Consider the following 26,400-nt stretch of genomic DNA (forward strand, 5'->3'; position numbering starts at 1 on the left):
TTCAATTGCTCTTATAACTATATGTTTGGAATGAAATTAGGTGAAATTTGGAGAATGTATAGGGTTTGTCATTCAATTGTTTTGCCAAACTTTATTATAATGAGAACTATGGTTCAAATCATTATCTTCCATTTATTGTAACAATTATAAAAATGAAGAATGTATTATGGCCTCTCCTTTTGCCGTGAGAGTGACGTTGTATATGTTAGGCGTATAAGATAATTATTGGTTTGTGATACTTCAAATTATGTGGATTTAATTGAATGTTGGACTATTTAAGCGTGTGTTGTGTTGACGTATGTTGATGAGTTCCACATAAGGGACTTACTAAGTGGATTTTGGGTTTATAATTAATTAGAAATAAATTTAGAATTTCTCATTTCATATAATCAAACCAGCCCTATATAATCTTCCACTACATTCAATTCATTGGATTAAAACCCAAATTAACATATTTCAAAATTCCATAAATTCACCGATTCCCAAGTTTCCTACTTGAATTTTATGATTTATCTTTTTATAAATACGATAAGATTTGAACTAATGTTGTTTGTTACAGGATGATGATGATGATTCTTGTTTACATGATATAAATATTCTACGGACATTTTATGGACTAAAATTTCTCACCTTTTCCAAATATCATTTCTATCAAAAACCAACAACAATACATAACTACAAATAGCCCAAACCAGCAGCACTTCTGACAAGGCCCCTTAAAAGGAAGACACAACAACAGACCAACAAGAACCTCAACTAAGCCCCAGCCAGTCGAAGCAACACAACAAACAAACCTTCAGAACCATAACAAAACTACAACACCAAAAACCACTAACAAATGCACAACCAACAGTACTCCATTGATCTTGTACTGATTAATATTATATATAGAGAAGTGAAAATCTTAGCCTTAGGAATAAAATAGACATAGCTTCCTGTAATTAATTTGAGTGAGTAATCTCGCATATTGTCTAGAGTAGTTCTACATACACAATAAAATTTATAATATTTTATTTTCACAACAAGTTGAGGTGTTTACAACTATAGATCAAAACATATTGAAATAAATAAATAAATATTATACCAAAACCCATCTCAACTCAAAATAAGTACATTATAAAAATGTTGTGAGATTCTGCTATGTTCTTAAACTTTTGAGATTAAATTATTGAGATATTGAAGATACTGTAAATTGTTTCTTATGATAAATTCAAAAATAAAAATGGCGGGAATGCATATCTATAAAAGCAGGAGGAAAGGCCATAAAACACATAAAGCATTCGAATCAAACATATTTTCTCTCATATTTTAAGAGAAGTGATGGTCTTTAGCCTTTGGGATAAAATAACCCCAAAAAAAAAAAAAAATTGTGTGAACGCACTTTCTTAATAAGCTCTATATATAATATTAATCACTACAAGATCAAATCTAACTGAGACTTATTCATTGAATTAAATAAATATATTTAGAATATAAAAATACACCTTTGTTCTACATCCTCATGAATCATGAGTCATGAGACTAAGCAAAAAAAGGCGGGAAAAAAAATATACATGCAATAACCTCTTATAGTTATTGCCAAGTAATAAACTTCACGTAAAACCCAACAATTCATGAACGAATAACAAAACTATAATTCCATGCTTAACAAACTTGAAAGCCGTTTCTCAAAAAAAAAAAAAAAAACTTGAAAGCCAGCACCAGTAGTCCACCACCACAAACCCCAAGCAAATTAAGCCACCACCCACTCAGCTTCATCCACCACCGCCTCCGCAACCTCCTCCTCCACCACCGCAACCCCCTCCACCTCCGCCACCACCACAACCTCCACCTCCACCACTGTGATCAGTGGAGGTGTTTGCATAAGCAGCAGTACTCATAAAAACCATGCCACCATCGTTTCTGCCACCTCTGCGTTTAGGAGCTTTACCTGAATAAGCCGCTGGGGAAGCATTATTTTTATTTTTATTTTCTTTCTTTTTACTCCCTTGTATGCAAAAACACCCCATTGCTGCAAATGTAAACGGTACGGAGAGAGACTTCCTTAATTTCTTCGACTATGAAATTTTTGCCAAAAGACTATATGACGACTATGTATATCTGCGTCTTCCTTTATGGCTATATTAGTTCTTATATAAGCTAAGCTGCAAGTTGTCGTCTTCTCAACGCTTGATTAGACTTAATAACGAAGTTTGAAGTTTGAACATTGAAATGTAAGGTGGCTTTCACTTTTCAATTTTAATGCCACGAAATTCGAAGTTTCTGACTTAGCTCACACGATAAATGGGATTACATGCAAATTTCCCTGCGTTTTCCTGGAAAATGTGGAAGGGCCCCAGAGGGGGAACCGCCACGTACTCTTTCAAACTTTTGTCGTCTAGCACTTTTTTCCTAGAAAGTACTGTCTCTCCTGTTAAAGTTGAAAAAAGCAATTCAGACCGTCCAAATGTGAAAAGAATCTGCGGCTGTGAATAGAGCCCACATTGATAGACCCAAAGGTAGTACTAGAAAAGGCCCCACCTACTAGGTTCTGGGCGGCACAGACTAAACTTTTTGGAAAATAGTGGGCCATATATGAAAGTTGAGAGGCCCGCCTGACTGTAATTAGATCATAATCATATATGTCTCACTTTTCTCAAGTCTTACGAATTTCTCATGGCTACAAAATTCATACATTGTCAGGGCGAGGATGAATATTTTGATTATAGAATATATAAGATAATTACTAGTTTGAATAGAGAGGCTTATTTTCATTGATTTATTTTTTTAAAATAAGTTATATAAATTACAATTGATAAGGAAATCCTTAACCATTGTATCTTTACCAGTTTCATCACACGTGCTTTGCATGTGCAAGCTTTTTTTTTTTTTTTTTTTTGGTTTAATATCATAATTTTCCTTTTAAAATAAAAAATTTGGATAGGTTTTTTTTTTAGAATCAATTTTGGATAGGTCTGTTTTGAAGACATGGATTAGTAGGAAAGTGTTTTATTTTGTAGATATTTTAAGTGGAGTTGAAGATATATTTTTACTAGGTTGTCCTCAAGTTTTTTTCCCCTTTAACATAAGGTTTAGGAGTATTTTTGAATCATATAAAAGTCCAATCCAAAAAAAAGAATTCTCTTATAAATAATATAGATTATATGCTATATGTTACAAAGAACCCTAATGTATAGCCTAAACTATATAAGATAATTAATTTTAACCCTACATGAACTTACAATATAATTGAACCTTTTGAGCCAGTACATATATTAATACATAATAAACCTAATATCTTTAACTATAACCGTATCTTGAAACAATTTTTAAAAAAATTAAATTAAATTGTACATAAACTGAAATTAAATAAATACTAGCATTTTTAAATTAAAACAAACTAACGAACACTTAATGACATTCTGAGGGTTACCTACATGAATGAAAAATGATGCTTTTAATTTGGAGTCCAAATCTTCTGTTTCACTTTTTCTATTCCGCTCGATACTCCGCAGATAAAAACTTGACACATGCATACCAATTCATTTAATTAAATTCTTTTTTTCTTTTCCTTTTTCTTATTTCACTTCCTAAAAGAAATAAATATAAATAAAACTCAAACACATCCCACCAGCCACCACCACCAGTCGTCACCATCAACCCTCATGGTGGCAACGAAATTGTGACCCTTCCTAAGTTTCTTATCCCTTCCTGCATTTTCTTATTTCACTTCCTAAAAGAAATAAAAAATAAATAAAACTCCAACACATCTCCACCGGCCCACGACCACCAACCTTCATCATCACTAATGACCATCCACCACAGACGACGACAACCCAGTAGTGACCCAGCCGAGTCAACTCACATGGTCCTTTCATGGCTTGAATCCTCATCATCTCCACAACCAAGAAAGCTCCTTAAACTTTCATTAAACAAATAATGGGCCTTGACACAGATCCTTTTGGCTCACTCATTGCAGATTGCCTTCTTTGGGCACCTTGTAAGACTAGCCATTCAATCTTTAACATGCAAGGGTTGTTATTCATGTGATTACTAATAAGTGGTCTAACGACTCATTGGATTCAAAAGCTCAACTTCACGGGTGCTAGTGGTGGTGGTGGTCGTTGCCGTTGGTGAAGGTTAGTGGTGGTAGCTGGTGGAATGTGTTGGGTTTGGAAGTGAAATAAGAAAAGGCAAAAAATTAGAATTTAATTAAGTGAGTTGACATGGTTATTATTTGTAGAATATTAAGTAGTGCAGAAAAAAATGAGACAAAGATTTAGACTCCTCTATTCGGTAAACTAGTTAGCTTTCCAGAAAACCAACTTCTTCTTCTTTTTTAGGAACTCCAGAAAACCAACTTTGACTTCGTTGATTGTGGGATGATAAAATTTTAACTTTGTAGTAGCAATGAAAGGAAAATCCTGGATCTCACTCGATTATATATACTAGCAGAATTTATTATAGAACAACAACACCTAGATCATGGAGTTGGTTTACTCTAGATGTCACCAAGTTGATACTTTTTTTTTTGAGGGGCACCAAGTTGATACTTGATACTATTTGGACCATGGTGGGACTAAGGTGAGACTACGGTTGAATTCATGACTTAAAGTGTCCTCCATTTCTAGGCCCTCATGTATTGGTTCCTCTGTGGATATAACTATAAACTATTATAATCATGCGGAACAGCCGAAGTGAGGTTTCCACAAATAACACTTTTTAGGTTTTATATATATCTTAGAACAAATAATTGAAGATATTTTCATCTTTAGGCAACCATGAACCAACCCAAGAATAAATTAAAGAGAAAAGTTCATACATGGTACTACTTGGCTCACATGAAAGTCCACCCCAAACTAGTTTCGTTGTGTTTATTTTTATTCAATTATCATTTGCTATTTAATGGAGCGTAATATTTTAAATAACGTAAGACCTTGTAAACTATTGGATTCATGATGAAAACAAATTTTGCATTATGAAAATGGATCCCAAGCAAATGAAGAAGAATTATCTCCTGCATTATATACATGATTGAATGTTCATGATATGTGATCCCACAAAATATGAGACATTCAATAAATGAGATACTTTCTCTATTAATGGAGTCCAACTCTACCAAGAAATTTTAGACATTATCTGATCATGTCCTTGCCCTTTCCAAAGATAGTTTGAACTTTTGATTGATATAGGTACATTGGTTCCTATGGATGAAGATATGGTCTCTGTGGATACCATTGAATTTCCGTTGGAAGAAGAATCTTACAAAGATCATATTAATTCTTATTAAAGAAAAACATGATTAACTGAGGCTATTCAAATAGGCACGAGTCAACTAAACAGTATTCCCATGGCACTTGGGGTTATGGATTTTTAGTTTATGGGGGGTAGTATGGGCTTCGTGATAGGTGAGAAGATCACTTGTTTGATCGAATATGCTAAAAATCGGTTTTTGCCTCTTATTCTAATGTCAACTCCTTTTTATTCTATGCTTAAATCTTGCTTCGCTTTTAGTTTTTTACATCATGAGTTGCTAAAATGTGATTCTTAGTTTTGATCATTTTCCTCACATCAATGGTCGATTCTAGTTTTCATTCCTTAAAAAATTTTGTTTTTACTTAATAGTCTTAGTGTTTGAATTTTTCACACTAAAAAAGTCTAATAAACATTTTAAAATACAACATCTATACTTGTTGATATCAAAAATTGTAGCTAGGTTGTTCATAGTGTGGTGCGAACAATGTAACAAGACCATTTTGCACACACTTCAAGGGTTGATTTCTCAAAACATTGACTAAATCGAACCGAATCGAAGCTTTCTCGGTTAGCATAGTACAATTTTATAGGAATATCATTCAATTTTGGTTGCTAAAATGTCAAAACTGAAAATTTTGATTTGGTACCAAAATCACCCTCCACACGGAACTTACTCCAAAATTTTGGTTTGGAAACCAATTAATAAATATAGAACTATTCATTTCATATAATCTTCCAATACAGTGGATTAAAACCTAAATTAACCTATCTTTTTAATTCCATAAACTCACTAATTCAATTTGAGATTTTATGATTTATCTTTTTGTAAGTATGATAAAATTTGAATTAATGTCGCTTGTTACATGATGATTCTTCTTTACTAAGGTATATATATTCTAGAGACATTTTATGGACTAAAACTTCTCTCCTTTTCCAAACATCATTTCTATAGAAAAGAAAAGAAAAAAGAAAAAAATCTTTTCTTGGGGCGAATTAGAAAAATTAATGCAACCTCTAATAAGCTCTATGACATAAAGTTTCATACAGATAATACAATTGAACTTTTTTTTGAGAAACTAATACAGATTGAACTTCAAGTTTAAAATTTCCTCAAAAAAAATAAATAAATAAATGAAAGAACTTCAAGTTTAAAATAAATTGCTGATACATAAATGATAAATCCACGCAAAGCCCTACATTTCATAAACAAATAACATGCCCTACGAGACAGTGGCGGAGCTAGGATTTTAGGTTAGGGGGGGCGAGATCAAAAGTCAAGATTGGAGTAAAATTAAATTGAAAATGTATTAATTGATATTAATAACAAAATAAATAAACAACTATATGCAAATGTAATTGTCGTCCACAATTACAATTTGGGTTTGTAAAAAAACTTGGGCTTGAGACTAAAAAATGTTGGTAAAGAAAGAAAAATTTGTTATATGAAACAAAGGTGTTATGAGTAGTTCTAGATCACAAATTATTTCACAATTTTTTTGTCAAAATCCTGACATGAGAAACTATGAGTGGTTAACCAATACTAACACATAAACCCACCATTTTTTTTTCAACAATCACACTTTGCCATATAACAATTATGACAAGAAGTTGGAAAAAAATTTATGTTCCTCGACTTTTTCAAGATGCTTTAGTGACTAGAGAGTGAAGGTAAATATTTTTTTTTCTCATAATTCTATTCAGGAAAATAGTGGTGGAGAAGTAGGCTGTACAAATGGTTTTATTTTGTTATAATATTATTTAAGGTGGGACCCATTATTCTTCTAAAATAATTGCAGTGGGCCGTGGGAATGTGAAATGGGGTTTTCTTGTGAAACTAATACACAGTATTATATTTATGTAAAAAAGCTGATTATCCTTGTGTATACTAATAATTATTACTTGTACTATATACAATACTAGTACTTAAGAATTTTGGGGGCGTCAGAGGGGGCATTTGCCCCCCCCCCCTCGCCCCCCCTTCCCTCCGCCCCTGGCTACGACCCTCAAGTATCAGCAACCATTGAAAGCCAAAGGCACTACCACCTCCTCAATTACAATCACCGCCACCACCGCCACAACCACCTCCACCAGCATCACTGACAGATACGATTTCAGCTGCAGTACTCACAAAAGCTATTACGTACGGCGTACGCCATCATTTAGACCTCCATTGGGTTTACCAAATCTACCGGGATCATTAGCATCACCACCACCAGGATAAGCATCGGCAGTAGTTGCATAATTAGGTGGAACTGGAGGAGGAGCTGTTTGATACATATTTCGCTTCCTTTGACGCCGTCGTCGAATGAACAAACAAAACAAAAATGACATGTTTATATAACTGGCGCAGAGACAAAATCTTCTTTTCTTAAACTATATAGGAAATGAGTTTATGGCCAAATTAAAACCAAATGATGAAGCAGTCGCATTTTCCTCTATGGCTCCCCTTTAATCCTTATATATACTTCTAAGTTGCTTAGGTGCTTTAGGTACTTACAGTTCCGTATGTGTGTCTAATTCAAATCAACAAAGGCTATAATAATCTCTTGCGGAACTGAAAGTTTGAAATATTCAGTTGCATACAAATCAACATGTGATTGATTGATTGTCAAAGGTTGTTAAAATTGAAGTTTCATAGGTCAGTGCTATCGTCATCATTTGTCCCTTCGCTATCCAAGAAATCCTTTCTTTGGAGAAGAATTATTCTTCATTCCTCTTGATACATAATGCTCTATACGTCCGTTATGTTCTTACATTTTTTAATTATTATTATTTTTGGTTTTGTGCATTATTATATACTAGTATGTAACCTTTATTTATGCATGGAAATGATGAGTCGTAGTTGTGTTATTAATGTTAGTCTGGGTTATTAAACATAAAGGACATTTGGAGGTATTAAAATAGTTTTTCCTTACAATTTTCATGATATTTGTTACACCAAGTTTCTCATTATATTATTATTATATATATAATTTTGAAAATCATTGTTGGATATTACATATATAATATCAATTCTCAATTATTTTCTGTGAAATTCTACTAAATACAACACAAAATAAAATAATAAATTAGTCAAATATTATCTCCTAAATTGAATGGAGATAGGTGCATGAGACCATTAAGATCAATTACAGTTTGTTATGTTCAATATTTTCGCATACAAATCTAAATAAAAATAATATAAAAAATATGTTCATTAGTTCAGAGAAAAAATAACAGCAAAAATCTAAACAATTTAATTTGTATGGAAAGCTAACAAAAGCAAATTCCAATTTTGATTCTATTGAATTTTCTCTCAACTTTGGTTTAAAAAATCAATATATATATATTGAGAATCAACATTATTATATATTATATATGAGCTTAAATTCTATCTAAATGTGGCGTAAACCCCTTGAATAACGCCACCAATAATATAACCACATCAACCTTTAACTAAAAAATTAAATACATCTTTCCACACACAATCCTATTTCAGAAATCAAAACAAATTAAAACTCAAACATTTTCTTTCTATTGTTCAAGTCTTCAAGAACAGAGAAGAAGCACATCCAGCACCCCACCACCCATGCTGCCATATGCCATCATACGCCACTGTATGCCACCACAAGCAACAAAATTTGCTGCTATTGCCGTCGTCCTATCTACTATCCCAGTCTCCACAACATATGTTGTATATGGTATGATTGGGTTTTGAGGGTATGGGTTTTCTGTGGGTTTGAAGGATTTGCTATGGCAATGGGTTAGTGACTTGGTGGTTCATTGTGTGTGTGCAAAGATGGAGATAGGGATGGTGACTTTAGGGTTTGATGATATCCAAGACTTATGGTTTATTTAATATTGATATTGCACAGAATCAGTAGGCTAAACGCTCCGGCTTCGGTGGGCTACTAGTGGCTGTGAAAGGCCTACAAAGATGAACACGCAATTAAAAGGGGACCGGAGAAGACTAGTCAAACACCCTCCGATGGCTAAGTTAGTTTCTCACAAGAATGGAGTTCCAACTTTTTAGGAGTAAAATGTCAGAATGTACTTACCCTTGTTTGATTCAGACCGGTCCTTTATATAGAGAACCTTGGAACGGTTGTTAACCTAGTAACTTCCCCAAGATTCGTGGAAGCCAATGAGTCCGGACATAACTTCTTCAACGGCTATAGAAGTTGCAACCGCTAACGGAAGTTAAGTATTCGAGGAATTTATGGCGATAATCATGGGTTTGGTAACCGTTCCAAGGTGTCGAGAATTTCCTAAGTGTTGCACGTCCATCCATCCATTGTATGGACGATTTGGTCATCCTTGGATGTCTAATCATCGTCCATGGACGACCTCGTGATCGTCCATGGAAGATTTCATTGTTCATGAGCGATATTCTCGTCCATGAACATCTTTCTCATCCTTTGGGTGATTCCTGATCCTGCTTGCTCTCTGGGTCCTGGACGATACTTTTGGATGAATTGGAGGTAAAATAATTTTTCGCTATCCCATCAAATATGATCTGTAAGATTTTTCAATAGGGTCACTTTTGAATTGCTCTATTTTAGAGAAAATTTAGGTGGGTTTATTGTTATTTTTTTGTACTTTGCGGGTTTCATGAAATGGGTTTTGTAAATTTCATTATTGGTATATAAAATTAGCGTTCAAACTTCAAAGTTTCTTCTTCTTCTTCATCCTGGTGTAGTTCTTAAGGTTTCATTCCAACTTTTGAGATTGTTGGGTACTTTTTACAAAATTAATTTAATGTTGATTCAGATTTGTTATAGAGAAATGGAGAGAAGATTAGGCGGTGGTAACAGTAGTGACTTTGGTGATATGTGTGTAGCAGGTTGCTGGGTCAGTGCTTCCTGTAAGGAAGAGATGAGATTTTATTTTGACTTGAATGATAGAAATTAGAAAGGACGAGATGAGATTTTGTTCTGTGAAATGGCGTTTGTTTGCAATAAGTTGTAATGTTGTATTCAATTTTATAATAAATGATGATGTGGCGTTGTGTTAATGGATGGTGAAAACCAAGGGATTTACGTCACATCTAGACACAATGTAAACTCATTATATATTGATCTATTTGTAATTCAAGAACATTAAAGTAAAATGTCAACGCTTTTTTTTTTGTTGGGAGGGGGGGGGGGGGGAGTAACACTATTTCTTTTGATACTAAAATTTTCTATAAAAAAATAAGTTATTTTTCAAAAAAATATTTCATTTTCCTATGTTTGGTAGTGAGTAGTGACCTCAAAATGAGATAAAATTATTTTCAATCATTTCCATATTTCCTCTTAACTTAATTTATTTAGCATGACTTGAAATAGGGTTACTTTTCGAAAAAAATTTACTGAGTATAATCTCTATAAAGTAAGTCATATTTTTAATAGGGTTTTTTTGTTAACCAAACATAGTTTTCTTTTTATTTATTTATTTTAGTACTACTAGACATAAATAAAATAAATAAATAAATAAACCAAACAAAAAAAATTAAAAAAAAAAAAAAAAAAAAAAAAAAAAAAATCTATCTTCGTAAGAAATTTTTCACCAAAACAAATGGAGTGGAAAACTAAAATGCAACTATATATGGGCCCAGATGAAACGAGGAAAGGTCAGCTCAAAGGCCTTGCAGGGCCGTTGGACAACATAACAATATTGTACGTCAATTCTTGCAGTTGTTCATAATTTACTTGTCCAAAGCCGTAAATCTAAGTCCAACCTTTGCTACAAAAAATATATATAATAAAAAAATATCATTGTAACTTCTGGGCCCTTACAAAATCGTTTCTCTTGCTCACATAAAATACAGCTATACAAATTAAATTAATCCTTCACAAAATCGGTCTCCGAAAATGGTCCACCTTACCAGTCTGGCCAATACATACTATTGATTCACTCAGCCAATCATGCATGGAGGTGTTCATAAAGTTGAACCCCACGCATAGGGAGGTCCCTGAGAATTTTAGCCTTTTACCCCTATTTTTAAAAATATTTAGCAATATGTCCCTGTTTCCAAACTATCTAAGTTTATGCCCCTGTTTCGATACTTGATTACCTTAAAATCGAGTTTCAATGAAATACTCGATTTGTACAAAATCGAGTTATACCCAATCAAAATTTTTAAAAAAATAATAAAAAAAATTTAAAAAAAATAATAATAATTGCATGGAACTCAAGTTCCAAAACGCCACTATAGCTGATCAAACTAAAAAAAATTGCATGGAACTCGAGCGTAACCTATAGCTACGTTTTGATTGTCCTATAATGGCGTTTTTAATGGAACTCAAGTTCCATGCAATTTTTTTTTTTTTTTTTTTTTTTTTAATAAGTTTGATCGGGCATATCCTATAGCTACGTTTTTGTTGTCCTATAGTGGCGTTTTTAATGGAACTTGAGTTCCATGCAATTTTTTTTTTTTTTTTTTTAATTTTGATCGGGCAAAACTCGATTTTGTACAAATCAAGTATTTCATTGAAACTCAATTTTAAGGTAATCGAGTATCGAAATAGGGGCATTTACCTATATAGTTTCAAAATAGGGGCATATTGCTAAATTTTTTTAAAAATAAGGGTAAAATGCTAGAATCCCCGAGGTCCCAATACGTTCAAGTTAAAAGTTTGCAGTGATGGAGAACAAGGCAAGATTAATGGTCAATATGTTTCCCTATATTAATTTGGAAAACTCAAATTAAGCTTTAGGATATTGCGTAGCACTCTTGTTTGTGACTTTGTGAAACTTTTTATGGTAAGACAATTAAAAGAGTTTGATTATCCTACCATGTACTATGGATGGTATTAGGGTTGTTCATGGGTTGGGCTGCATCGGGTTTGTGCCCGACTCGAACTCCACCAGATATTTTCGGGTAGATAAAATTAAAACTGGAAAGCGACCCAAAATTCTCGTCAAATCGGCCGATTCGAGTCGTTTCAGGTTTTGGGTTGTATCGATCAGTTTTGGGTTTCGTTGTCGGGGTCGAGAGTTGGCTGGATCCGTCGAGATTTAGTTGATACTTGGCCAAATCTGTCAAGATCTCGCCAGATCTCGAAGGATCTAGACTAGATATCGATAGATCTTGATGAAATCTCGCTAAATCTGGTCCAAATCTCAACAAACTAAGGATGTGATTGTAATACCGTCGGGTCAGTTCAATTTCCGCCGGGTTTTGAAACCCAAAACCACCACTCGACCTGCACTTTTCGAGTTCTGACGTCAGAGACCCACTGCCAACCATGGGTTGCTCTGAACGGATCGGCCTCAGTTCAAGAGGCAGTCGATCGATTTCGGCAGGTCACCGATTCACCTAGACAGCCCTAAATGGTATATTGGTGTCGCTATACCAATTAAAATGATTGAGAAAGAATTAAAATGATGGAGAGCTACTTACTAATAAATTTAGTGAATACAAAAAAAAAAAAAAAAAAAAAAATTCATATTATTGACCTGATTTTTTGTTAATGGTTATTACTAGATAATATAAAAGTTTGTGTCAATAATGTATGCATATGAAGGTGGTATAATTTTAATAAAATCTTATCACTTTAATAAATTATTTTTAAAAAATATCCAACATTGTTTTTATTGGCTTAATATTTTAAGGGTATTCTTAAAAGCGGAGGAATCAAAGAAAGAATGTAAAACCCATGTTCGGGTAGATAAATGATGTAGACCTAACCCATGTTTGGGTAGATAAATGATGTAGACCTTGTGCTTCAGGCTATGTACAAGTCCAATTATCCAAAGAGTTTGGAGGAGATGGTAGATAACTTGTTTTGGCTAGTGTTTTTGTTGCTTGCTTGTTGATGCCATTGGAGAACAAGGAGAGATTCGTCAGCGCAAATGGAGTGGAGTTGATGATCATTATTATGAAGCAATCAAGTAAAAGACTTTAGCTTATGGCAATATGGCTCCGTCATTAGGGCTAAAGTGATAGGAGATGGGGGCATGCAATAAGGAGGCAAAGACCAGCAGGCAAGTGACATTAAAGGAAGAAAAGAGAACATGGATTTAGAGAAAAGACCAAAAGAGAGAGAGAAAAAGAAGAATAAGAAGAAGAAAACAAAAGTGGATAGCCAAAGTGCCAGACTATAGTGCTCGAGATGGTTTGTGTTAGCAATTGGCACTATAGTTCGAATCCTGACTTGCCATATATTGTTTTTACTTTCCTTGTAAAATAAATTAGACACAGGGCCTAGCATAATTTGTGGAACATTAAATGAAATACAAAAAGTGGAACATAAGATGATTTCTGATGGAACACAAATCCGTCAGTGAATGTGCAGATGGAATCACCCGTGAGGCGTGAAGGTTTGCTCGTCGAGAGACACCGGTGTGGCGCCTGCCACAAAGTCTCCGATGCCAAAGTTAGGATCACAGTTAAACACAATAAAGAAAAGAATAGATAGTTTCAGAGTATTTTTGCATATATCCCCTTCTGTTGGTTGTGTGAGAGTTTTATACCTGAGCCCATCAGGGCTAGCCGTTGAGGCTGTTAATGCTTTCTTTTGTAACGCACCTGGCCAGTAATGAGACTTTTAATAGGCCCTCCAACGGTCTTCTTGGTTGATTTGGTAACTGCTCGGATCATTGATTGATCGTATTGAATAACTCTTTGCCTCGTCGGTGATGATAGCTTCCTTCGCTGTTTCTGCTCACTTCGTCATGGATGGTTCTCTCGTCAGTAATGTTATCTTCGTCAGCGGTATGTAGAGTTGTCATTCCCGTCAGTTGCCCCCCAGGTTCTGGGGTCGTCGGTGACCTGTCATGACGATCACAGAAGCTGAAAAGTTTTTCTTGTGACTCTTGGGGTTCTGTTCCGCCTTTAATGTTTAGTGGCGGCGTTACACGCAATCATGGCCACGTGGCGCTTGATGGTCTGTGGAATTAATGGCATGACCCTTGGGTTTCCCGCTGGTTTTTCAATCGTTTTTTGGCCCACATTTAAAACTTCTCCTTTTCAACTTTTCGTTTATTTCTCAGAGAGCAAAAGCAAACCAGTTTTTTAGAGATACTCTGAATATTGTGGCTTCCTTCTTCTCCGATCTGCCTTGTGCTGCTTCTGCCGTTCCGCCATTGGAGGTATGTTCTTCTTTCCTTTTTCTTTCTTCTTTTTCTTCTTTTACTGTATAATTTCTGATTTGCTATTCCCTTTTCGCTTCTATTCTGGTGTTGGCTTTTGCTTTTCTTTTGGGGTTTCAGTTTCGTGCTTTGTTTTCCTTTTGGTTTCTGTATTTTCCATGGTTGATAGCTTAGAGGTTAGGACAGCTTGCCCGTCGATCTCCTTCCTTTTTGCGCGTCTAGGGGGATCTTTGGGTACTTACCCTTTTTTGGAAAATTTTGTGTACGAAGGCAATAGTCTGAGTGTCGTTTTGAGTGAGTTGTTACCGTTGCTCCGTCAATCGCTAAATTGGTTTGAGGGTTTAGGAGGGAGAAGATTAATGTCTGAGGTTAGGTCTAGTGACCTCGAGACTGGGCTATCGTCCAGTGGTGGCCCGGCTGAAGGAGATACCGCCGTTTCTGGTTCTCGAGAGGTTAGGGCTTTTTATGCCCTTAGGGAGATTTGTGGTCTGGATGACGAGACCGTGAATAGATTTAAGGATAGGTTTCAATTTCCGTCTAGGGTTCGTGTTCGTCGTCCCAGGGAAGAAGACAGGGCTTGTCACTTCTTTCCAGGCGAAATATGTTTTTATGAGTCAGCCTTCACCTGTGGGCTTAGGTTCCCCGTCCACCCGTTCCTGATGGAACTTTTAAATCATTTTGGTATAGCCCCTGGACAGCTCATGCCAAACTCGTGGAGGATCGTCATTAACTGTATGCAAATATGGTTGGCCTCCAACGGGGATATGATCAGGATAGGTGAGCTCACCTACCTGTATCGTTTGAAAGAGTCTAAAGAGTGGGGATATTACGAATTAGTCCCTTGGGAGAGAAAGATTAGAATCGTCAAGGGATTGCCTTCGTCATTCAGGTATTGGAAGTCGCGCTTTTTCTTTGTGTCTGGGGACGACTTCGAGACCCAATCTAGCAGTGATTGGGGTGATATCCCGAGGTTACTCCGTCGGTGGGGAACCCCGACCTTAGGTGCGTCAGTATTTCTCCCCGTTGTTTCAATCTTGCCAATTTTCAAGTTCTGATCTTGCTGACTTCTTTGTTTCTTTGTTTGGTATAGTTAAGAGACGGCCTGGGCTGAAGAGACGATATAAGGAACGTATAGAGACCGCCATCGGGTACGCTGAGACGATTGAGAGCTGGGACGAGCTGGTTGACCCTCGATCTCTTGCGTTTTACAACCTTGGTCCTGACCCATCTCCTTTCGTTCTTCGTCAGCTTGGCATTGAAGGAAAAAAGAGTAAGTTTTAACTTCGTCAATGCTGATTCATCTTCTGTACACTTAAGCACTTCTTTGACACACTTTCTTCTTGCAGAGATGACGACCAAGTTTAACAAGGACATGTATGCAAAGATGAGGTCAAAGAAGGACGAACCCCTGTCCAATTTGGGGAAGAAGACCGTGCGAGTTACCGGGAAGGGTTCTGCCTCCATCCCGCTCAGCATTGTTCCTTCCATAGCCTCTGAAACGACGAGGACTGCCTCCCCGACCGCTTCAATAGAAGAGATTCCTACTCCTGGCTCTAAAAGGCCGCGTGTGGTTGGCAAAGGAAAGGAGAAGACTGATACTCGTCCGTCCACCATATGGGATGACGAGTCTTTGGCTGTGGAAAGAGCTCACGAGGTCGTTACTTCAGCGGACTTGAAGGCTCTATCTGACTTGTCCTTAAACGATGTGGCTTCCCGTCACGTCCACAAACTGGTCCAGGTTCGGGTTCTTCCCTCTTCATCATTTCTCTTTTTTTTTTTTTTTTTTTTTTTTTTTTTTTTTTTTATAGACGACTTCATAATTTCCTCCAGGTGTTGGGAGAGAGTATCCATATCACTGCTGAGTACCTCACTCAAGGGGCCAAGGTGGCGTCTCTGGCGACCCGGATGGAGGCTCAGGAGAGGGAGAACTCTGACCTGAGGACGAATCTGATTACTTCTATGGACGAGGCCACGACACTGAAGGAGAAGGTCAAGGTGCTGGAGGACGACCTCAGAGTTGAGCGCGGGTTGACTCAGGAGAAGGACGAGCAACTTCAGGCAGCCAAGGAGAAGCTAGTGAACATCGCCGCTCGATCCGTGGAGGCTTTCCAGACCACTGATGAGTACAACACCGTGCTCTTCAGCTGGTATTTTAAGGGATTTGAGCTTCTCCGGAGGTACATGATCAAGCATCCTTCCGGAGTCAACCTGGAGAGCCTGGATTTGGAGGAGGTGGACAAGGAAATGGCCCTGGAGGAGGCAGCTTCGTCTTCTGCCCCCGGTGATGATGTTCCTGAACCCGTTGCTGACGTGCCGGCCAGTGAAGGCACAACTGATGCTTGACTCTACTTACTTAGAAAAATATTATTGTGGGTGCCCGTCTTGTTTTTGGGCTTTTCTTTTTTTTTTTTTTTTTTTTTTGTAAATCTAATTTCAAAACAATTTGCTTTATTTTGAAAACAATGATATCGACCCAGTGTTTATGGGCTGGAATGAAGCGTACTTACTTTTCTTCTGGCTGGTTTACATCCGTCCGTACTTTTTGTGCTTTGTTAATTAGTTGTTGATTTAATGCACTGTGCTCTTCTGTGAACTGACTCCTGCCATTCGACTTACGTCCGTCTAGACGGACTCTTGTCCCTTGTTCTTTTAACGTCAGTAATTTACATCCGTCAAGGCGGAATTTTATTACTTAGTATTTTAACCATAGTATTATGGTCTTCAGTAATTTACATCCGTCAAGGCGGAATTTTATTACTTAGTATTTTAACCATAGTATTATGGTCTTCAGTAATTTACATCCGTCAAGGCGGAATCTTATTACTTAGTCTTTTAACCATAGTATTATGGTCGTCGGTAACTTACATCCGTCAAGGCGGAATCTTGTTACTTAAGTCTTTCAACCAGTGTTATGGCCGTCGGTAACCTACATCCGTCAAGGCGGAATCTTGTTACTTAAGTCTTTTAACCATAGTATTATGGTCGTCGGTAACTTACATCCGTCAAGGCGGAATCTTGTTACTTAGTGATTTATAGGCCTCATGGTTGACCTGTACTGCCTGCGCAAAAACATTGAATGAATAATACTTTTATTAACTTCAATAACGAGTGCATTCGTGTGTTACATTTACTCATGGTATTTCTTTAAATGCTCAATGTTCCAAGGACGAGGGAGTTTTCGTCCGTCCATAGTTTCCAGATGGTAACTCCCTTGCCTAGAGTAATGAACGACGCGATATGGCCCTTCCCATGTAGGGCCCAGCTTCCCTTGAGTCTGGTCTTTAGTAGCTATAGTGACTTTGCGAAGGACGAGGTCCCCTATGGCCAGCCGCCTGAGTTTGACCCTCTTATTGTAATACTCGGCCATTTTCTTTTGATACTTTGTCATTCGACTGGACGCATTGTCTCTTATTTCATCCAAGCAATCCAGGTTGAACCGCAGTCCCTCGTCATTGAGTCCCTCTCTGAAAGCTCCTCGCCTGATGCTTGTTACTCCAACTTCTACTGGGATCACTGCTTCTGAGCCGTAGGTGAGCCTGAAGGGTGTCTCTCCTGTCGGGGTTCTGGCTGTAGTCCTGTATGCCCACAAGACATTAGGCAGTTCTTCGGGCCAGGCACCTTTTGCTTCGTCCAGCTTGGTTTTGATTATCTTGAGCAACGTCCTGTTTGTTACTTCCGTCTGTCCATTTGCCTGGGGGTGTCCCGGGGATGAGAATTGATTCTTGATCCCGAGGTTCGAGCAGAACTCTCTGAAGCCTTGGCTATCGAACTGCTTCCCATTATCGGATATGATCGTCAAAGGGATCCCGAACCTGCAGATAATGTTTTTCCATACGAAGCTCCGGATCCGAGCCTCAGTGATGGTTGCTAGAGCCTCTGCTTCAACCCATTTTGTGAAATAGTCAATAGCAACTAGAAGGAATTTTACCTGACCTTTACCTTGGGGCAGAGGACCGACGATGTCGATTCCCCATTGCACGAATGGCCATGGGGAGGATATGGTCGTCATCTTCTCTGCTGGAAGCCGTTGTACATTCCCGTACCGCTGGCATCTGTTGCATCTCCTGACGAGGTTAGCAGCATCCCCCTGCATGGTTGGCCAAAAGTACCCCGCTCTTATCACTTTGTTTACTAGGGATCTGGGGCCGGCATGGTCGCCACAGACTCCTCCGTGTACCTCTTCTAGGATGTATTTGGCCTCGTCCTCGTCGACGCACTTCAGGTAGGGCATAGAGAAGCCTCTCTTGTACAAGACGTCATTTAGGATCGTGAACCTAGCCGCTCTCTTTCTGACCTTTCTGGCTTCGTCAGTATTCTGAGGTAAGTGTCCGTCTTGGAGGTAGGATATCAAGGGCGTCATCCAGGTGTTTGTGCTCTGGGTGGTGAGCACTGCCACCTCCTCAATACTTGGGCATTTCTGAATTTCTATTGCCATGTCTGCGCTTGTCATTCCTGCTTCTGACGATGCTAGTTTCGACACTTCGTCAGCTTCAATATTCTGGTTTCTTGGTATCTGGGCGAAATCCACTGTGTCGAACTCCTGAGTTAGCTGCCTTGTCAGTTTAAGGTATTTCTGCATCCTTTCCTCCTTTGCCTCGTACTCTCCACTGATCTGTCCGATTACCAGCTTTGAATCACTCTGGATAAGCAAGTTTTTGGCACCAAGAGCTTTTCCAAGCCTCAAGCCCGTCAGTATTCCTTCATATTCGGCTTCGTTATTGGTGGCTGGGAACTCCAGTTGAACTCCATATTTCATCACTTCTCCGTCGGGGGTGGTTATGACGACCCCTACTCCCCCCCTCTTTTGGGCTGACGAACCATCTGTCTGTATTATCCATTTTCCAACTACGTCGGTAGTTCCTGCTTCGTCTGGAAGAGTGAATTCAGCGATGAAGTCAGCCAGGGCTTGTGCCTTGATGGCTGCTCTTGGATGGTACTCGATGTCAAATTGACTGAGTTCGATTGCCCATTGGACCATTCTCCCTGCTGCTTCCGGTTTGTTCATTGACTTCTTGATTGGCTGGTCCGTCATTACGAGGATAGGATTTGACTGGAAATACGGTCTGAGCTTGCGCGAAGCTACTATAAGTGCGAACGCAATCTTTTCAATTCTTGGGTACCTGAACTCAGCTCCTTGAAAGGCCTGGCTGACGTAGTACACCGGGAGTTGCTTCTTGCCTTCTTCTCTAATCAAGGCTGCGCTGACTGCCGACGCTGATACTGCCAGGTACAAATATAGGTTCTCCCCTCCTTTAGACGGGCTCAGGAGAGGTGGACTGCTCAGATATCGTTTCAACTCTTGGAACGCTGCTTCGCATTCGTCAGTCCAAGCAAAGGCCTGCTTGAGGGTTTTGAAAAAGGGCAAGCATTTGTCTGTGGCCCTGGAGACGAACCTGTTTAGAGCTGCTATCCTTCCCGTAAGTTTTTGTACATCCTTGACGGTTTTGGGTGAAGCCATGTCAATGATAGCTTGTACCTTCTCTGGATTGGCTTCTATTCCTCTCTGGGACACCATGAATCCCAGGAATTTTCCCGAGGCTACCCCAAAAACACATTTGCTAGGATTTAACTTCATCTGGTGTTTTCTCAGGGTTGCAAAAGTCTCCTCCAGGTCGTCCAGATGGGCGAGCTCTTCCTTACTCTTGACGAGCATATCGTCTACGTATACTTCCATGTTCCTGCCAATTTGTTGATTGAACATTTTGTTTACCAACCTCTGGTATGTAGCTCCAGCGTTTTTCAACCCAAAAGGCATCACCTTGTAACAATAGAGTCCCTGGCTGGTGATGAAGGCGGTCTTCTCCTGGTCTTCTTCAGCCATCTTTATCTGGTTGTACCCTGAGAAGGCATCCATGAACGTCAACAACTTGTGTCCAGCGGTAGAATCCACGAGTTGGTCTATCCTTGGTAGAGGGAAGCTGTCCTTTGGGCATGCTTTATTCAGATCAGTGAAGTCTACACACATTCTCCACTTTCCATTTGGTTTCTTTACCAGGACGATGTTGGCGAGCCATTCTGGGTAGTATACCTCTCGGATGAACCCTGCTGTCAATAGTTTGGTTACCTCTTCTGCTACTGCCTGATCTCGCTCTGGAGCGAAAGTTCTTCGTCGTTGCTGAACGGGCTTCTTGTTGGCGTCCACATTTAGTCTATGCTGGATGATCCCTGGAGATATGCCTGGCATGTCCTCGTGACTCCATGCGAAGACATCAAGATTCCCTTTAAGGAACTTTATGAGTTTCACTCTCATCTCAGGGCTTAGCGTCGTCCCTATCCTGGTTGTCCTGTCCGCATTTCCTTCTACCAACTCTACTGCTTCCAGGATCTCCATTCTGTCTTCCTCTTTTTCTTCTATCGTCCACGTGTGGTTCTCCTTTCTTGCCAGTACGGCCTGGTAGCACTCCCTCGCCAGGACCTGATCTCCCTTTACTTCACCTACACCGTCGTCTGTTGGGAATTTCACCTTCAAACAGTATGTGGACGTTGCTGCCTTCCATTTGTTTAGGGTAGGCCTCCCAATGATGACATTGTAGGACGAGGGGCAATCTACAACCAGGAAATCTACTTGTTTGGTCAGCTGCAACGGATAGGTCCCTGCTGTTACCGTCAGAGTCACTATACCCCTGGGGTAGACCCTGTCTCCACTGAAACTGACAAGCGGAGAGTCAAAAGGACGGAGCCTTTTTGGATCTAACTTCAACTGCTGGAAGGCTGGGAGGTAGATGATGTCCGCCGAGCTTCCGTTATCAACAAGGATCCTTCTGGTATTGAACCCTTCTATATTCAGCACTATGACCAGGGGATCGTTGTGAGGCTGTTTCACTCCCCTGGCGTCTCCTTCATTAAAGGACATATCTTGGTATGTTCGTCGGTACTTGGACGGAGGAACAGCGTGGACGCTGTTTACCTGTCTGTGGTATGCCTTTCTAAGCGACCTGAATGACCCTCCTGAGACTGGTCCTCCCGTGATCGTGTTTATCTCCCCGATCACTTTGCGTGGAGGTTGGGACGTATGGTCGTCATCCCGAATGAAGGATTCATTTTGGGTCCTGTTGTCGTCTCTGAACTTGTTATGTTCTCCTTTCTTTACAAATTTCTGCAATTTTCCTTTCCGTATTAACTCCTCTATTTGTTCCTTCAGGTCTCTGCAATCTTCCGTGTTGTGGCCGTGGTCTCTGTGGAACCGGCAATACTTGTTCTTGTCACGTACGTTGGGGGACGAGTGTAATGGCCTGGGCCATTTGAGATGATGCTCGTCCTTGATCTGCGTGAAAATCTTGTCAACAGGCATAACCAATGGAGTAAATTTTACCTGACGAGGATTTCTTTCATCCCTCCTTCTATTCCCGTCATTGTTCCGACGTTCTGGTCTGTCTCTCTTTTGCCCTCTGCGGTCGTCTTCCCGCTTGGGCTTGTCTCCCAGCCTCTCGGTATCTTTTATGGCAGCTAGAGCGTCTTCCGCGTTCATGTATTTTTGGGCCTTCAGGAGCATTTCAGCCATTGTCTTCGGGGGGTTTTTGGCAAGAGAGGCTACAAGATCTCTGGATTTCAACCCTGCCTTGAAGGTCGTCAATTGCACCTTGTCATCAGCTTCGTCCACCTCCAGAGTTTCCCGGGTGAATCGCTTGACATATGACCTCAGAGTCTCCTTCTCTCCCTGTCTTATGGTGAGTAAGTAATCTACTGGTCTCCTTGGGCGTTGTCCCCCTATGAAGTGACGCAGGAAAGCGCTGCTTAGCTGGTCGAAGTTGTCTATGGACGAGTTTGGCAACTTAGTAAACCATTCTCTTGCTGCTCCTTTGAGAGTTGTAGGGAAGGAACGGCATAATATCTCGTCAGGTGGTTGTTGAAGGCCCAGAGTCGTCTTAAAGGTATTAAGATGATCCTGAGGGTCCTTGAGTCCGTCAAATGGTTCTAACTGAGGCAGGCGAAACTTTGACGGCACGGGGCAATCAAGTACTGCTGCAGTGAAGGGTGAATCTGTAGCCCTTACCATCTTGTCTACACTCCGGTCTGTCTTTTCCTTGATGGCGCTCCTTAGTTCGTCCATCTCTTTCCTCATTTCCCGAAGAAGATCTGAGTTTTGTTCGTCCGGAGTAGTTGGTCTTCGGGGGGTTTCCCTCTGTTGGCTATCCCCCTCTCCCTCCGTGTTACCCTTGGACCGGTTTTCTTCCTGTTGAGCTTGTTGAACCTGCTGGAGTCGCAGCTTCATTTCCTGGTTCTGCCTGGTGAGTTCCTCAATGGTGGCTGCCAGGGCTTGAACTTGCTGGGCCAAGGCCGTTGAATCTGGGTTGGATTCCATCTGGATATGGTGAATTGATGGAAACTACGTTTTCGACTATAAATCTGAAAACTCGTCCCCACAGACGGCGCCAAACTGATGGAACACAAATCCGTCAGTGAATGTGCAGATGGAATCACCCGTGAGGCGTGAAGGTTTGCTCGTCGAGAGACACCGGTGTGGCGCCTGCCACAAAGTCTCCGATGCCAAAGTTAGGATCACAGTTAAACACAATAAAGAAAAGAATAGATAGTTTCAGAGTATTTTTGCATATATCCCCTTCTGTTGGTTGTGTGAGAGTTTTATACCTGAGCCCATCAGGGCTAGCCGTTGAGGCTGTTAATGCTTTCTTTTGTAACGCACCTGGCCAGTAATGAGACTTTTAATAGGCCCTCCAACGGTCTTCTTGGTTGATTTGGTAACTGCTCGGATCATTGATTGATCGTATTGAATAACTCTTTGCCTCGTCGGTGATGATAGCTTCCTTCGCTGTTTCTGCTCACTTCGTCATGGATGGTTCTCTCGTCAGTAATGTTATCTTCGTCAGCGGTATGTAGAGTTGTCATTCCCGTCAATTTCTATTTGCTCAAAATTGTTTTTCAAAGTTTGGAGTTAATCCAAAAAAAGCTGAAATTTTGGTTTAAAGTTAAATCATTGCTAAAGAGTTATTCTGCGGACTAACATTCTTTCACTTTTCTTTTCTTTTTTTGGGTGAAGTCTTTTACAATAACTATATGTTTGGAATGAAATTAGGTAAAATTTGGATAATGTATAGCTAAGAGCTTTGCCATTCAATTGTTTTGCCAAACTTTATTATATTGAGAACTATGGTTTAAATCATTATCTTCCATTTATTGTAACAATTATAAAAATGAAAAATGTATTATAGCCTCCCTTTGCCATGAGAGAGACATTGTATATGTTAGGTGTATAAGATAATTATTGATTTGTGATACACTGATACTCCAAATAATGTGGATTTAATTGACCGTTGAACTATTTAAGTGTGTGTTGTGTTGACATATGTTGAGTCCCACATAAGGGATTTACTAAGTGGATCTTGGGTTTATAATTAATTAGAAATCAATTAATAAATTAAGAATTTTTCATTTCATATAATCAAACCAGCCCTATATAATCTTCCACTACATTTATTGGATTAAAACCCAAATTAACATATTTAAACATTCCATAAACTCACCAATTCCAAGTTTCCAACTTGAATTTTATGATTTATCTTTTTACAAATACGATCAGATTTGAACTAATATTGTTTGTTACAGGATGACGGTGATGATTCTTGTTTACATGATATAAATATTCTACGGACATTTTATGGACTAAAATTTCTCACCTTTTCCAAATATCATTTCTATCAAAACCAACAACAATACAGAACTACAAATAGCCCAAACTAGCAACACTGCTGACAAGGCCCCTTAAATGGAAGACACAACAACAAACCAACATGAACCTCAACTAAGCCCCAGCCAGTCGAAGCAACACCACAAACAAACCTGCAGAACCATAACAAAAACTACAACACCAAAAACCACTAACAAATGCACAACCAACAGTACTCCACAAAATGCCTAAAGACCTTGAAGTATATATGCGTATGAACAACCTCGAAAGCCAAAGGCACTACCCAGCAAAGTCATTACCTCCTTAACTGCCACCAGCATCACTGACAGCTATGGTTTCAGCAGCAGCACTCACAAAAGCTATGACTCCCTCTTTTAGACCTCAGCTCCATTGGGTTTATCATTAGAAGCTTAGCCTCTTGGGTACTTGCATAACCACCACCAGGATAAGCATTGGCAGTTGCATAACAAGGTGGTGGGACAAGAAAAACAGCCTATTTTCTCTCATATTTTAAGAGAAGTAATAGTCTTAGCCTTAGAAATAGACATAATTTCCTGTGATTTGAGAAAGGAATCTCCAGAATCGCCTAGAGTAGTTTTACCGATGTTATGAATTCCATTCCGTTCCGACCGGAACGGACGGAAAATCTCGTACCGGTCTGCAAACCGGAATGAGATACCCTCTTGTTCCACCTCGGAGAAAATTTCAGCCTATTCCGGTGTGTTTAGGGCGTTTTGGTAAAAAAAAAAAAAAATTTGGTGATGAAGGCATGAAGCACAACCGGTGTGAGAGAGAAAATACAAAAGAAGAAGAAGAAGGGGAAAAAGAGGAGAAAAGAGACTGAAGAGAGCACCTGAGCCACTGAAGATTGAAGAGACTTTGGAACTTTGGAAATGAGAAGAAGAAGAAGAAGAAGAAAGAGCAGTCGGGTGAGATGAGAAGTAAATAGTGTAGGCATGTGATGTGAGTGGGTTGGGAAATGGGAAAAGTTTAGTGAAAGGATTCTTGGAAGTTCCTTCTATATAATTACCCAACTTGTTTCTTTTATTTACAAAAAGACCATTAAAATTTTTCTTTAACAACCATTAGAATCATCTACTCATTTTTTTTTTTTTTTTTTTTTATAGGGAAAATCATCTGCTTGATTTATTTGAATTTTTTTTTTTTTATTAGAAGGTATATATATATATATATATATATACAAGGTAATATATATAAAATAGGCAACCCGAAACACCTCAAAATGGTAACCTGAAATAAGCCGGTACTGAAATATTTCAATGGATAAACCAAAATGGGGTCTAAAACGGTATTCATAACATTAGTTTTACGGAAACAACAAAATTTTACATTATTTTCGCAATAAGTTGAGATGTTAACAATTAGGACTTGGTTTAGGTCCAGTACATCCAGTGCACTGAACCCAGTCAGATGATGACACGTGTTCAAAAATGAACATATGTCATCATCTCAACGGGTCTAATACTATTGGACATTAGACGTAAGCCTGACCATAACAATTATAAATCAAAATGAAATAAAATAAATATATAAAAATTATACCAAGATCCATTACAATTCAAAATAAAAATATTATAAAAATGTTTCAAGATTTTGCTGTGTTATTAAACTTTTTTAGATTATATATTTAAAATATTAAAGAGACCATTAAACTGTTTCTTTTGAAAAATTCAAAGAAAAAACAAGTGGCGGGAATACATATCTATAAAAGCAGAAGAAGGCCAAGACCACAACAAGAGACTAAACATTCGAACCAACATATTTTTTCTCATATATTAATTAGAGAAGTACTGATAGTCTTAGCCTTAGCCTTGGGGATAAAATAACCATAACCAAAATAAAAATAGTGTGAAGTGTGAACACACTTTTTTAATAAGCTCAATATATAATTAATCAGTACAAGATCAAATCAGTACAATTCCTACTTATCAAAAAAAAAAAAAAAACAAAACTACAATTCCATGTTTAAAAAACTTGAAAGCCAGCACCAGTATAGTAGTCCACCACCAACAAACCCCAAGCAAAGCCACCACCCCTCATCAGCACCCACCACCGCCACCACAACCTCCACCTCCACCTCCACCACCACCACAACCTCCACCCCCACCACTGTGAACAGTGGAGGTGCTTGCATAAGCAGCAGTACTCATAAAAACCATGCCACCATCGTTTCTGCCACCTTTGCGCTTAGGAGCTTTACCTGAATAAGCCGCGGGGGAAGCATAAGCATTCTTTTTATTTTTATTTTCTTTCTTTTTACTCCCTTGCATGCAAAAACACCCCATTGCTGCAAATGTAAACGGTACGGAGAGAGACTTCCTTAATTTCTTCGACTATGAAATTTTTTCCAAAAGACTATATATAAGCCTCTAAGATGTAAGTTGTACTTGTCTTCTTGTTAGAAACTTAGACCGAGCAACGGTTTGAACACTAAATTGTAAGAG

The 26,400-nt window shown here is 38.7% G+C and overlaps 2 protein-coding genes and 1 long non-coding RNA gene across 4 annotated transcripts; 1 reads left to right on the plus strand and 2 right to left on the minus strand.

Annotated features, from left to right (window-relative positions):
- Positions 1 to 1,424: 1,424 nt before the first annotated feature.
- LOC126692668 (uncharacterized) lies at positions 1,425 to 26,400 on the minus strand. Its single transcript, XR_007645055.1, has 2 exons — positions 26,136 to 26,400; positions 1,425 to 1,909 (listed from the first exon to the last, which is right to left on the minus strand). It is a non-coding gene; the product is annotated as an uncharacterized LOC126692668 (long non-coding RNA).
- Positions 13,481 to 17,024, plus strand: LOC126692667 (uncharacterized). Of its 2 annotated transcripts, XM_050388361.1 has the most exons (4): positions 13,485 to 14,289; positions 15,380 to 15,559; positions 15,636 to 16,027; positions 16,120 to 16,695. In XM_050388361.1, exons 3-4 carry the CDS (start codon positions 15,638 to 15,640, stop codon positions 16,630 to 16,632), a joined length of 903 nt encoding a protein of 300 aa, XP_050244318.1. In that variant the 5' UTR covers positions 13,485 to 14,289; positions 15,380 to 15,559; positions 15,636 to 15,637; the 3' UTR covers positions 16,633 to 16,695. The 2 variants fall into 2 exon arrangements, with proteins under 2 accessions (XP_050244319.1, XP_050244318.1); XM_050388362.1 differs by having other exon boundaries at positions 13,481 to 14,289; positions 15,380 to 16,027; positions 16,120 to 17,024.
- LOC126692666 (uncharacterized) lies at positions 17,084 to 23,138 on the minus strand. Its single transcript, XM_050388360.1, has one exon. It carries the CDS (start codon positions 22,589 to 22,591, stop codon positions 17,417 to 17,419), a length of 5,175 nt encoding a protein of 1,724 aa, XP_050244317.1. The 5' UTR covers positions 22,592 to 23,138; the 3' UTR covers positions 17,084 to 17,416.

The sequence above is a fragment of the Quercus robur genome, chromosome 7 (assembly GCF_932294415.1).
Source record: "Quercus robur chromosome 7, dhQueRobu3.1, whole genome shotgun sequence".
In the NCBI taxonomy this organism is placed as follows: Eukaryota; Viridiplantae; Streptophyta; class Magnoliopsida; order Fagales; family Fagaceae; genus Quercus; species Quercus robur.

What these genes read in the sequence shown, in the direction of transcription:
- LOC126692667 (XM_050388362.1), top strand. Translation starts at nt 15,638, where the DNA reads ATGACGACCAAGTTTAACAAGGACATGTATGCAAAGATGAGGTCAAAG. An exon ending in ACGTCCACAAACTGGTCCAG is followed by an intron (nt 16,028 to 16,119) that starts GTTCGGGTTCTT and finishes AATTTCCTCCAG; the next exon opens with GTGTTGGGAGAGAGTATCCA.
- LOC126692666 (XM_050388360.1), bottom strand. Translation starts at nt 22,591, where the DNA reads ATGGAATCCAACCCAGATTCAACGGCCTTGGCCCAGCAAGTTCAAGCC.